The sequence below is a fragment of the Papio anubis genome, chromosome 10, assembly GCF_008728515.1.
Source record: "Papio anubis isolate 15944 chromosome 10, Panubis1.0, whole genome shotgun sequence".
Lineage (NCBI taxonomy): Eukaryota > Metazoa > Chordata > Mammalia > Primates > Cercopithecidae > Papio > Papio anubis.
In genome coordinates this window covers 91524096-91537322 of record NC_044985.1, presented here as the reverse complement: position 1 = coordinate 91537322, position 13227 = coordinate 91524096, and the positions used below count along the sequence as shown (strand labels likewise).

General features: G+C 36.1%; 2 protein-coding genes across 12 annotated transcripts in view; one reads left to right on the top strand and one right to left on the bottom strand.

Moving 5' to 3' along the window:
- The window catches only part of METTL21A (methyltransferase like 21A), a 47073-nt gene that overhangs the window by 16535 nt on the left and 17311 nt on the right, over positions 1 to 13227 (top strand). Inside the window, exons 4-5 of one of the 3 annotated variants that reach the window (XR_004176632.1) lie at positions 4142 to 4246; positions 10990 to 11101. The exons of 1 other annotated variant lie outside the window; for it this stretch is intronic. The gene's annotated coding sequence lies outside the window, so the exon portion shown is untranslated. Of the gene's footprint in view, positions 1 to 4141; positions 4247 to 10989; positions 11102 to 13227 lie in introns of those variants that run through there. One more of the 3 variants, XR_004176631.1, reaches the window with a different exon arrangement.
- CREB1 (cAMP responsive element binding protein 1) overlaps positions 4684 to 13227 on the bottom strand; it is a 79167-nt gene continuing 70623 nt past the window's right edge. For 6 of the 9 annotated variants that reach the window (XR_002516253.2, XM_009182895.4, XM_031651484.1 and 3 more), the window contains one exon: positions 4684 to 11190. Coding sequence is in view for 5 of the 9 variants with exons in the window: in XM_009182895.4 (XP_009181159.1) it covers positions 11046 to 11190 (145 nt within the window). In the remaining 4 variants the exon portion in view is untranslated. The remainder of the gene's footprint in view (positions 11191 to 13227) is intronic. The other 3 variants (XR_004176628.1, XR_004176629.1, XR_004176630.1) reach the window with 1 other exon arrangement.

Here is a 13227-nt window from a genome sequence, read left to right as displayed (position 1 = left end):
ACTGGTGGATACAAGGGTCATAACCTGAAGCTGAAGACGGTACTGGAGAGGGAGTCTGTTGGGAGCCATCAGCCATCAACATTCCCAGAAGCTGGGGAAATGAGTGTTTCAGGTGTGTGTGTGTGACAGAGAGCGAGCGAGAGCGTATCTGGGCAGCACACGACAGTGTCCACTATCAATGTCAGTGAAGTTGGGATGTATTTTTTACTTAAATATTTTATCCCATAAATGCACATTTTAAGTGTGCTTGTTTTGTCCTCAAGTTAAAGATAGAAACCTAATCCAAACCTATTTTACTAAGTCTTGATTCTCACTCACATTGCCCAATTTCTTTAAACAGTTATGCATTTAAATAATCCAGTGGGTGTCACTAACTTTTCCCCCAATTAATACCAAATACTGCTGCCAAGATGCTATGTTAAAATGTATGTACGATACAAGGTTCTTGGAACCCCACTATAAAGAATGCTGTTTTCCAAGTAGATTATCACTTAAAGGGTAGTTTGCTTTAGTTCATGGTAGATAGCCTGGATACCATCTTCAAATAGTAGTTATCAAAATGCTTTTATCTGTTAACACTAGATTGCAAACTCAGGGCAGAATAACATCATTTGGAATGTTTTATCTTAGCAAATACAATTTATGCTCCTAGAAGGCAAGGATGATAGCACATGTCCATATATCGTTTTCTTTTTTTTTTGAGATGGAGTTTTGCTTGTTACCCAGGCTGGAGTGGAGTACAGTGGCGTGATCTTGGCTCACTGCAGCCTCTGCCTCCTGGGTTCAGGCGATTCTTCTGCTTCAGCCTCCTGAGTAGCTGGGATTACAGGTGCCCGTCACCACGCCCAGCTAATTTTTTGTATTTTTAGTAGAGATGGGGTTTTAATTATATTGGCCAGACTGGTCTTGAATTCTTGACCTCGTGATCCACCCAGCTCAGCCTCCCAAAGTGCAGGGATTACAGGTGTGAGCCACCATGCCTGACCTTATATTCTGTATTTCAGGTGGTAACATGGTGCCCTGTTCATAAAGGGAGTTCACACTGACTCATGAAAAATACACATTCTTTTACAGATGAGTTACCATATGCCTAATTTATGTGCTTTATTTCTCCTTGCCCAAGGTATAGGAGAAATAAATTTGCAGGAATATTAAAGTATCGAGGCATACTTAACAAAATTACCATAATGTAAAAGATTCACAAAGATTCACCTCCAATAATAATACCATTTAATTGCTGTTTATGGTAAGCATTTACTGCCAATTCTTTAAAAATGAACAAAAATAAAATTTTAAAGTACTTAAAAAAAAATCACTATATAATGTATCCCAGTACTGTTAAGTGGCCCTAGGTATAGGACTTCACTTAATAGTTGGTAAAACAGACTTGTAATTTGTGTTAGTGTTAGACAAACAGTCACAACCTCACTGCTCCTCAGAATGTCTCTCTAGAGAGAAGTAGCTTTCTCAAGGTCTTTAACACGAATGTAGTGAGTATAGAGAACCCTGCTCTGGGAAACTGGAGACTTTTATTGTCTTAGCACTGACATAAACAGCATGACACTGGATAGTCCTTAGTTCTGTTTTACCTTAAAACGTGAAGTTTTTTTTTTTTTTTTTTTTTTTTTTGGAGACAGGAGCCTTGCTCTGTCGCCCAGGCTGGAGTGCAATGGCACAATCTCGGCTCACTGCAACCTCTGCCTCCCGGGTTTAAGCGATTCTCCTGCCTCAACTTCCCAAGTAGCTGGGATTACAGGTGCCTGCCACCATACCTGGCTAATTTTTGTATTTTTTAGTAGAGACGGGGTTTCACCATGTTGGTCAGGCTGGTCTAAAATTCCTAACCTCAGGTGATCTGCTCGCCTCTGCCTTGGCCTCCCCAAGTGCTGGATTACAGGTGTGAGCCACCGCACAAGACCCAACTTGAAGATTTAATTGTTAGCTCTTTCTGCTCTAAAATCATGTTACACCTTTCCTTCTACAACCAGAGAGGAGTTAAACATTTAGTAACACTAGAAAAGATGGCATATTGAAAACTTGTTTCTTTGCTGAGAACAGTTGTTTCTGAGGATGAGATTAGAAAGAAAACAGTATTAACAGAGATGAGAAAAGGAAAGTCTTATTAAAGTCTGTGCCACTTCTAATTTTAATTCCAGAAAAAAATGCCTAGACTGTAAAGTTTGACATAAAAATAGTAATCAACATAACTTAATAAAAATTGCTTAGCAGATACCTAATAATCATTAGGAAACAATATCCAAATATGAAGAAAACCATAATTCAGAAATAACTTTTACTTCTCAGTATTCTGGAGATATAACTTGTGTAGACCTAGTTACCAACCTGTGTATATCTGTAACAGTAAAAAATTTCAAACAGCCAAATGTCCCCAAAAGAGGGTACTGGTTAAACTATATCTGTACAATGGCAGCTGTTTATAAACCACTGTTTGTAGCTACCTTTTGTGTAAAAAAGGGAGAGGGAGGAGAGAACATACATTATATTTGTGTATATATGCACAGACTGTCATGAAAAACATAACACAGAAAACTGCTTCTTACAGTTTGCCCTTTTGCATGTTCCATTTTTTTTTTTTACAAGTGTACATATTTCATAAAGTTTGAAAATAATGACATTATAAAGCAAAAATTTATAGGTGAAATATTATAAGGGCCTAGTACCCAGAATATATAAGGAACTTAGAACCCAACAATAAAATTTCAGTGAACAAAGGACTTGAACAGACATTTCTCCAAAGAAGATACACAGGTGGCCAAACACAAGAAAAGATGCTCTACATCATTAGTAATCAGGGAAATGCAAATCAAAACCACAATGAGAGACCACACCCATGAGGACGGCTATAATTTTTTGAATGGCAAAATAAGTGTTGTTGAAGGTGTGGAGAAATTGGAACCCTCATACGTCAATGGTGGAAGGTAAAATGGTACAGCGGCTGAGGGAAAGTTTGACAGTTCCTCAAAAAGTTAAATGTACAATTTCAATATGACCCAGCAACTCCACTCCCAGGTATATACCCCAAATAATTGAAAACAGGGACTCAAATACTTGTACAGGAACATTCATAACAGCACTATGAACATTAGCCAAACGATAGAAACAACTCAGCTGGATGAATCGATAAACTTATGGTACATATCCACAATGGTATACTTACTATAAAAAGTATACTTAGCTATAAAAAGGAATGAAGTACTGCAAACATGCTACAATGGATCAACCTCAACAACACGTTAAAGAAGCTAGACCAAAAAAGTAATACACATATTGTATGATTCTCACATGAAATATCTGGATGTAAATCCATAGAAATAGGAAGCAGATTGGTGGTTGCCAGGGACAAGTGGGGAGGAGAAAATGGAGAGTAACGGGGCTTTATTTTGGAGTGATGAGAATGTTTTGGAGCTAGATAGAAGTGGTGGTTGTACACCCTTGTGGATGTACTGCCACTTAATCGTTCACTTAAAAAGTTAATTTTGTTATGTGAATTGCATCTTAATTAAAAGCAAGGATAACATTCAATCCTGGACATTATCCTTCCTTTCCATTTAGTGTCAGGCCCCTGTTAGAATTCTCGTCCGGTTTGTTCAGTGCACTTAAGATGTGGAGAAATTAGAATGCAGTTAAGAGGGAGGATAAAACTGATTAAGGTAGTGCTTTTCTAGGTTTCCCCTAAACAATTTAACAGGTGGATAGTGGCACCACTTACAAGATGGAAAAACCAGCTGAAGGAAGATTTGGGGGAGAAGTTAAGAGTTTTATCTTGGGCCTGTGTTTTGCAACCAGAGTGTGAAAGACATGTTAACTCTTCAGTGGAGAAGCACTAAAACTAGAAATGGATCAGAATTTTCTCTTTGGATGTGACTTCTCAAGGACGGTCTTGTCACTTCAGTGCCTGGTCAAATGACAAAGATGGGCAATCTTTTCCTGAAGGTCCAACCACCTGAACATGGCAGGGTGACCTCAGATTCCGATTTGCTCAGAACAACCCTGGTTCATGCCTATTGTCCCCCATGTAATTAATACCACTCTCAAAAATGTCTCATTTTGTGCAATAAATTATGTAATCATTGTTGTAGAAAATAAATGAAATTAATTAATCCTTCCAATACAATGGCAGGTATAGCAGGCTTGAACACATCTTGACAGTGAAGAAACATACGAATATGCAGCTGCTTATTTTCAGATGTCTCAGAACTTATTTCAGAAGTTAATAGTCTAAGAGGTAATTTTATTATTCTTACATCTTAAGCAAAGATTAACCATATCCCTTCCCCTTTCCTTCCAATTTATATGATCAGAGTTTTAGAATTGCAAGGGGACCGGAGAAGGTATATATTCCTATTGTCCTTTCAGTGAACACATGTGTTTTATGACATCAGAGACAGCTGGTCATATGTCTCCATTGGTCATCTCGACAGTAACATCACCAAATCCACAAATAGGCACTGTTCAATCTTACTGAAAAACAGGTTTTGTCCTGAAAATTAGGGATCCAGTAACTGAAGGTATGTTCTTGTTGTCTGAATTAGTTTTGTTGCCTTCCATCACAAGCTTGTAATATATTCTAACTTTAAGTCCAATAAAACATGGCTTCACTCTACTAGCAAAAAAACCCAACAAAATATCAAGAGATCCCATTCCCAAAAAAAGAGACTTACAGAGTTTTTAAAAGCATGTTTATGTGACTGCACATAAATGTTTGTGTAAAAAGAGCATTGACAGTTGATACCACAAAGATTACAGTAAGAAAAAGCACTTTATGACAATATTTCACAAATTCACAAGGATCACTTTAATATACAAAGCAACTGCTACCATTCTGAACACAAAGCAGCTATTATGTACATAGTGTTAATAAAATGCATTGTAACTCAGTACATTTTTTTCTTTACACATAAAGCACAAAAAGATTTAGGTAAAAAAATTAAAACAGGGATGTTTCTAGAATGTAGGGAATTTTATTAGAAACGTATTTCCCTCATTATTTATTTATTATTTCAACTCCAATAGAAACATCAGAGTTAAAAATCAATACCCTGTTTTGTGCTGACAGTTTTGGGGGAAGTCTTTACCCCAATCCTCAAGGAAAAACCAAAAAGCCAAACACCTTTCTAGGAACTTCCCTGATTATTTTGCTTTTAAAAAGTTTCAAGTGATATATCTGGGTTAGAAATAATTCCTTTTGTAGGGAGTGGGGGAGTTACAACTGACATGTGGACAAATCAGTCAAGGACAACTTTACATGGAAAACTGCTAACTAGCACTCTTCATTGCCACCCCTAATAAATCTATACTCAAAAAAATGTTGACAAATTATTTCCCACTTTTAATATAAATAATTTTATTACATACACAAATTGGAGTGGCACTTGGATAAAAATACATCTATAAAGCATTTACCAATTCAATTTTAAAAACATAAGAAAATAAAACCTCCCAAACACAATGATAGATCATTTCACTTGGCCAACAAACATAAAATCATTATTTGCAGAGATTTTCTTCCTTCCCTACCAATTTTTAAACTATCTCAGATTTACTCTCACATCTCTGAGATGCTTCTCAGACAAAAGCTTCGAAATGCCATACTTCTATAGGCAAGTAATGTTAGGTCAAATGTGAATTTCCTACTCTTTGATAATTTTCAAAGACATTTCCAGAAGATTGTTCATTTCCTTTTACTTGCTGGTGAGAATAATTAAAAATGTATCATGTCATACCCAGCTGGGACCTGCACCCACCGTACCAGAATGCAGACAGGTCAGTATTTTCTTTCTGTGCTAAAACTGCCTGTTTATAATATCAACTTGCATCACCGGCTTTGTTCTATTTTATTTATATATTTTTAAAATTTTTCTTTTTTTAAAAAATAAATTTCAAGCTAAAACACCTGAAATATAATCCCTCCATTCAAACGTTATCTGGTCCCTCTTAAAGTCGGTCTGCCCCCTGAGGACACATACAAAGGCTTAAGCTACATTCACTAATCAATAAGAACTTATCATAAGCAGATGAGACAGATGGAACTTCAGCACCCTGTTTATTTGAAAATTTTCCATACTGACTCAGCTTCATGATATGTTCAGCCCCTCAAAGATTAATGCCTCTCCTAGCCATTGATTCTACAATGTCAAGGAAACCAGTTCCTAGTACATACAGTGACTGTGTAGTCAACTTAATAGTCAACATTATTACATTAAGAATATTCAAGATGTATGTAAGCCACCCAACAAAAAGTTCTAGTTGTGCTTTGTACAACTGAGTGAACAAATTTATCTCACAACTCTTCACCTTCAGGCTTACTATGCACACTTTACTTTATCCTTCCTCATCTGCAATCAGTCAAATTTAGGCAGCATTTCTTTGATGTTAACAAAGCCATTAAAAATGAAAATAATTCAGTAAAATGATTACATGTGGTCTCTGTGAAGACAATTGCTCTAAAAAGTCTTGTACTATTCTAGACAAATTAGTGGACATTTTGGCATACTATGTACAGTATTAATGTGATGAGGATAAAGTCTCATTAAAAATTGAAAATAAGTATTATTCACTTGAGTTATTTTCCCTTCAATCTTTATCCAAGATGAAAAAGAATAAAACAAGGTTTGAGCCCGTCTTTTAATTAACTGGGCTAGTCATATCTAATTTCCTGATATTCTTCTTTTACAGCTGTTTTTAAGGCTAGCTTTTAGGTGCTAAAATATTTTAATTAATGAAAAACTTCCATTTAAAAAGTCACATGATTTGAAGAGAGGAGAAAGACTAAAAAGTTGAGAATTACTTGATGAGGGAATTTCTTAAGTTGCTAATACCCAAACTGGGTCATTTTAAAAAGTGCAAGTTACACCAGACATTTACAAAGGACAGAATGTAAATATATTCCAAATAAATATACAACTTTTCTATTAGGTCCATGGGGGAAAAATATACCAACAGCTTTCAGGGCTACAAAGGCAACAAAAATAAAGCCTCTTGAAAATAACTGAAAAGGTATGTAACACTATTCTAAAACCCACTTTAATTCAAGATCTTAACTTTAAGATATATTAGCCCTATTTAATCCTGCAAAATGAAGCAACCGTGATCTTCAAAATAAACAGAGACCAATTTCTGGTAATAGCTGACTATAGCTGATCATAGAATTAAAAACTTGTTAAATATGAAAAGAAATCTAGATTGAAGTCACTTCAAGTAAGTAAAAGCATCCTGGTTTAAACAAACATATTTCCTCCTAAGCCTTTGTATGATTCCACATGTCACTCCAAAAGGTCAAAATGATAGTAGGGATTTGTCCTGAGAGACAAACTTCAGCCAGATGACATCTGATGGAACAGGCTGCCTGACTGGTATTGTGCTTTCAGAGACTAGCACTGCTGCTGACCTACTGTCAAAACACATTTTCTGACAAAACCCCTGCTCAAATGAAATGCCAAAATTCCTCCCCCAGGATGATTTTTGAAAAAATCAGTGGTTCCTTTAAAAAGCTATCTTCAAAATGTTCTTACCACTGTTATAGCTGCCACAGACAAATCATAAAAACCAAATACTTTTGGGGGAGATGCTTTCAAGTGACTAGTAACATATTTAAAAGTATCAAGCCAAAGAAAACTAATAAAAAATAAAATACTTGGAAGAAGATTAGAAGATAAAATCAATTGTTGAGTGCTGGAGTAATGCAGTCATAGAAACTACCAGAAGGGATGCAACAGAACACACAAAAATGTAAAATTTCATCTGACCTCAATATACTATAATACTCAGCATTCCTGACTTAAGAGCTCTCAGAGCTTTAGATTATATACTGTATGTATATATATATATATGTACACATATATTATACAAATGCCACCCCCCCAATAATATCTAAATGAAGAGAGCACCTATGACAATATTATGGTTGCCAATATGGTACTTGAGTTTGAAAAATAATGAACTTAAAATTGTATCTGATAGCAATTATTTAATAATGAACACACTGGATCTAGCCCTTTCTAAGCCACTTTTCAGTTAAACACTATCAAAGCTTGAAAACTCATAAGAGTAATATATCAAAAATAAACCCCTCCCCACTTCATTTTTATTAGAGTTAATCTGTCCTATAGATAAAAGTGCCACATGGCCCTATATTTGCAAAGTGAGCAATATGAAACTTGCTATTTTCTAGGCAAATCAGTAGCATATATACAAATTCCTATGATGACATTTTTATTCCCTTTTGGCCAATATAAAGAGAAAAACATTTATTACTGGTAATGTGGCCACATATGTTCTTGGCTACAAGGTTTTTAAAAATTATGTCATTTTCTTAATAAAGATTCTCAAAGTTTCATGCTTACAAACAAACTTCCCCACCATTCTTGCATTAAAAAAAGAAAAAACCTGCACAAAAGATGCTTGATTTTTATCTTTATAAACTGAAATCTTCAAGTCTCACCAAAGGTCTAAAACAGATTTAGCAACAGGATACATTTCTCACCTCACCATTAAGTAACTGACTTCAAAACCAGTGCAGTCATCCTCAAGGTATGAAGGACAAGGTCTTTATAACTTATAAATTCATCCAGCTCACATGAATGTGATTGCCTTGATTTATCAGGGACTAAGAGGGCCACCAACTTCCCAGTAAGTAGAAAGCCTCAACTTTGGAAAAAAAGCTTTAGAGAATACAAACTGCTAAACATCAGGCAATTTTTCATTTATAACACTTACGACATTCAAAATGTTCAATTCGACATTTTGACTCAATAAATAATTCCAACTTGTGAACATACTGTGACTTTGCTTGATTTCTGTTAAACCAGTTTTTTAAAATGACATATCTATGCTGTTACACAATTTTTATGCTATAACTTTCCCCATTAGCTCAGCAGGACAAACATCAAACTTTATAGTTGTTTGAAAGCCTTCTTGAGAATCTGGTGAACTGTCCAAACATAAAGACTAAATCACTCAATTCTTAGAATGATGCTCCTTCATAAACTCTGTTCATCCTTGAAAAAAGACAATGGTTTGTTACAAACAAAAATATACCATTTACAAATGTAATTAAAATCTTACTTTTTAAAATGGATCTAGCAATTAACACTTAAATCTTCATATTTTGTTATTAAACAAGCTTGACTTTCTTAAATAACTCTTGACTAAATAAAAAACATTAGTTTTCTAAGTGTCTCAACTCTTTTCTAAAAGGAATTTCCTTCCCAAATGAGAAATTTTTTTATTTTTATTTTTTGAGACAGAGTCTCACTCTTGTCGCCCAGGCTGGAGTGCAATGGTGCTATCTCGGCTCACTGCAACCTCTGCCTCCCAGGTTCAAGCGACTCTGCTGCCTCAATCTCCCGAGTAGCTGGGATTACAGGCGACCGCCACCAGGCCCGGCTAATTTTTTTGTTTTTAGTAGAGATGGGGTTTCACCATGTTGGCTGGGCTGGTCTTGAACTCCTGACCTCAGGTGATCCACCCACCTTGGCCTCCCAAAGTGCTGGGATTACAGGCGTGAGCCACTGCGCCCGGCCCCAAATGAGAAATTATAATCTAATATTATGTCAGTTTCCAATTTTTAAAATTCACCTTAGTCTTTTTTTTTTTTTTTTTTTTTTTTTAAAAGAGTAACAGATTTATCAAGCTTAGTGAATGAGTAATAATTAAAAGTGGTATTGAAAACAATGTATGATATACACAAATACAGACTTTTAATCAGGAATTAAAATTATAAAATGACAAAGGCTATACAGCATATTGGAAAGCTAAAGCAGAACTAATAACTACTCTTTTTACAAGAGAACAAAAAATGTTTTGTAAGAATGACAATCCAAATATTGCAGTACAGCAGTCATTCAAATATGTCTGGAAATAACTTTCCTTGTGCACATCTAACACTGTACTTTTTATATCCTTACAACTTCTTTCATTTAAAAAATTCAGTAGAGATTCTCTGTTAAATTGTTAATATGGAAAAGATTTAAAATCAGTATTTTTCTACAACATGTAACATTTCATAAACAAATATATATCACTGCTTTATTTGACATCTTGAAGGCTTTCTTGGTGGTGATATAATGTAAGTGCAATGGGCAACAGTAAATTAGAAATATCTTTTTATGTAAATGAGTGACAATATAAATATTTTTGAAGGTGAGGACAATAACATTTATTTAAAAATCTTGTTATATAACTCAAGGGATTGGTTTACTGATCAGCATTTTACTAAGGATTTAGTACTAACTAAAATATGCTTTGTACTTTTATTTACTTTGATTTAAAATTCAAATACCATGCTTTTTCATTCAGTTGGTTACTTCTTTTAATGTATTCAAAAATGTTGAACACATACAGAACTGAATTAAGAAGCAACAACTGTCCTATGGAAGAGCTGTATTAGTACAGAATGCTTTTAAGAACCAAGGACAAATTTTCAGTATTGAAGAAGAGAACATACATAGAAAGCACTCCAAATTCATTTCTAATTCCTTCAATACCATACTAAAGTTCTTTTTAGAGGGTATGTCTCTTAACAGTTTTACATAATTCACAATGAGAATGTGAAAACATGTCAATTTGGCAATCAACACTTCTTCATTGCACCTTACTTACTTTATGCATGCGGCCCACACATTACTTCAGCTCAAGAGGCTGGGGTAATTCTGTCCCTAAGGCAATCAAGGAGCTCAGCACAAACCTTGAAATCATTTTAAAAAAGATTTTCTTTTCCTCATTTCTCCCATCAATTTACAAGTAAACAAATTATTACTTCTTGAGGAGGGTGGGGGTTGAAAAGCAGAAGCCTCTTCATGATTCCTGGCGTTGAAAATTTCTTGAGGGGAGAAGTGGAGGCAGGTGTTGGAACATTCACAGTTTAATGCAAAAGCACAAATGAATGAAATTCTGTAGTTGCTTTCAGGCAGTTTTGCGCATAGAAAAAAAGAAATGTTTAGAAAATAAAATGTTTATTTTGTCTTTCAGGTTGTGGCCAAGCCAGTCCATTTTCCACCTTAACAGGTGAAAATTTAAATCCCAAATTAATCTGATTTGTGGCAGTAAAGGTCCTTAAGTGCTTTTAGCTCCTCAATCAATGTCTTGTTTTGATTTTCAAGCACTGCCACTCTGTTTTCTAAACATTTCACATATTCTTTCTTCTTTCTACGACACTCTCGAGCTGCTTCCCTACAAGCAAAAGATGGGAAAAATAATGCAAATGATTTCCACATATTTATTTTGGATTACCTTTTTTTTTTCTTTTTTAAAGAAATAGCTCACAGCAACCAACATTTTAGTATATATTAAGAATTGGAAAAGATATACAGAATGACTTGGAAATTACCTTATATTAAAAATTTTAATCTGGCCAGGCGTTGTAGCTCACGCCTGTAATCCCAGCACTTTGGGGGGCCAAGGCAGAGGGGGGTCACCTGAGGTCAGGAGGTCAAGATCAGCCTGGCCAACATGGCGAAACCCCTCTCTACTAAAAACACAAAAATTAGCAGCATGTGCCTGTAGTCCCAGCTACTTGGAAGGCTGAGGTGCGGGCATCGCTTGAACCTGGGAGGCAGAGGCTGTAGTGAGCTGAGATTGCGCCACTGCACTCCAGCCTGAGTGACAAGAGTAAGACTCCGTCTCAAAACAAACAAACAAACAACTCCATAAACAAATAAGACCTAAATGACCACTTAAAAATTATACCTCTCACTATTAAGATATTCTGCGTAATTCCTGCAAAACTTGAAATTCTATCCATATCAACAACTAAGAAAACATTAAAGCTAAATTTCAATGTGTAACAATCCTTTAAATAGAAAATCTTACAAACTAATCATTTCAGGGCATTTAAAAAATCTAACAGTCTCTTCAATAAATGGTGCTGGGAAACCTGGATATCCACTGCAAAAGAATGAGGTTGGACCTCACCTTATGTCATACACAAATATTAACTCAAAATAGATCAAAGACCTAAACATAAGACCTAAAACTATAAAACTTCTAGAAGAAAACACTCTCTGACATTGGATTTGGCAGTGATGTCTTAAATACAATACCAAAAGCAGAGGTAACAAAAGCAAAATAGACAAATAGGGCTATATCAAACTAGGAAACTTCTGCATATCAAAAGACATAATAAATAGTAAAAAGGCAACCTACAGAATGAGAAGAAATATCTGCAAATCATGTATCTGCTAAGGGGTTAAGATATAGAATAGGCAAGGTGTACGGCTCATGCCTATAATCACAGCACTTTGGGAGGCTGAGGTGCGAGAAATCTCTTGAACCCATGTGTTCAAGACCAGCCTGGGCAATATAGTGAGACCCTATCTCTACAAAAAATATTTTAAAAATCTAGCCAGGTGTGGTGGCACATGCCTGTAGTCCCAGCTGCTCAGGAAGCTGAGGTGGGAGGACTGCTTGAGCCCAGGAGGTCTTAGGTTGCAGTGAGCCATGATCCTGCCACCTGCATTCCAGCCTGGGCGACAAACCAAGACCCTGTCTCAATTAAAAATTAGTTAGGTGGTGTGTGTCTGTAGTCTCAGCTACTCAGGAAGCTGAGGTTGGAGGCCGGGAGGTCGAGGCTGCAGTAAGCCATGATCATGCTGCTATAGCACAGCTTGGGAGACAGCTAGTAAGACGCTGTCTCAAAATAAAGGAAAAAAAAAAAAAAAAGATCTAGAATATATAACGAACTTTTGAACTCAACAGCAAAATAACCCAATTTAAAAAATGGGCATAGGGACTTGAACATAGATTTCTCCAGAGATATATAAATGGCCTATAAAAAGATGCTCAACATAGACCAGGCGCGGTGGCTCATGCCTGTAATCCCAGCACTTTGGGAGGCTGAGGCGAGTGGATCACGAGGTCAGTTCAAGACCAGCCTGGCCAACATGGTGAAACTCCATCTCTACTAAAAATACAAAAATTAGCTGGGCATGGTGGCGGGTGCCTGCAGTCCCAGCTACTTGGGAGGCTGAGGCAGGAGAATCGCTTAAACCCGGGAGGTAGAGGTTGCAGTAAGCTGAGATTGCGCCACTGCACTCTAGCCTGGGCAACAGAGCAAGACTCCATCTCGGGGGGAAAAAAAAAAAGATGCTCAACATCACTAATCATTAGGGAAATGCAAATCAAAACCACTAGTTATCACCTCACAACCATTAGGATGACTACTATCAAAAACCACCACCAGCAGAAAATACCAGTTGTTGATGAGGATGT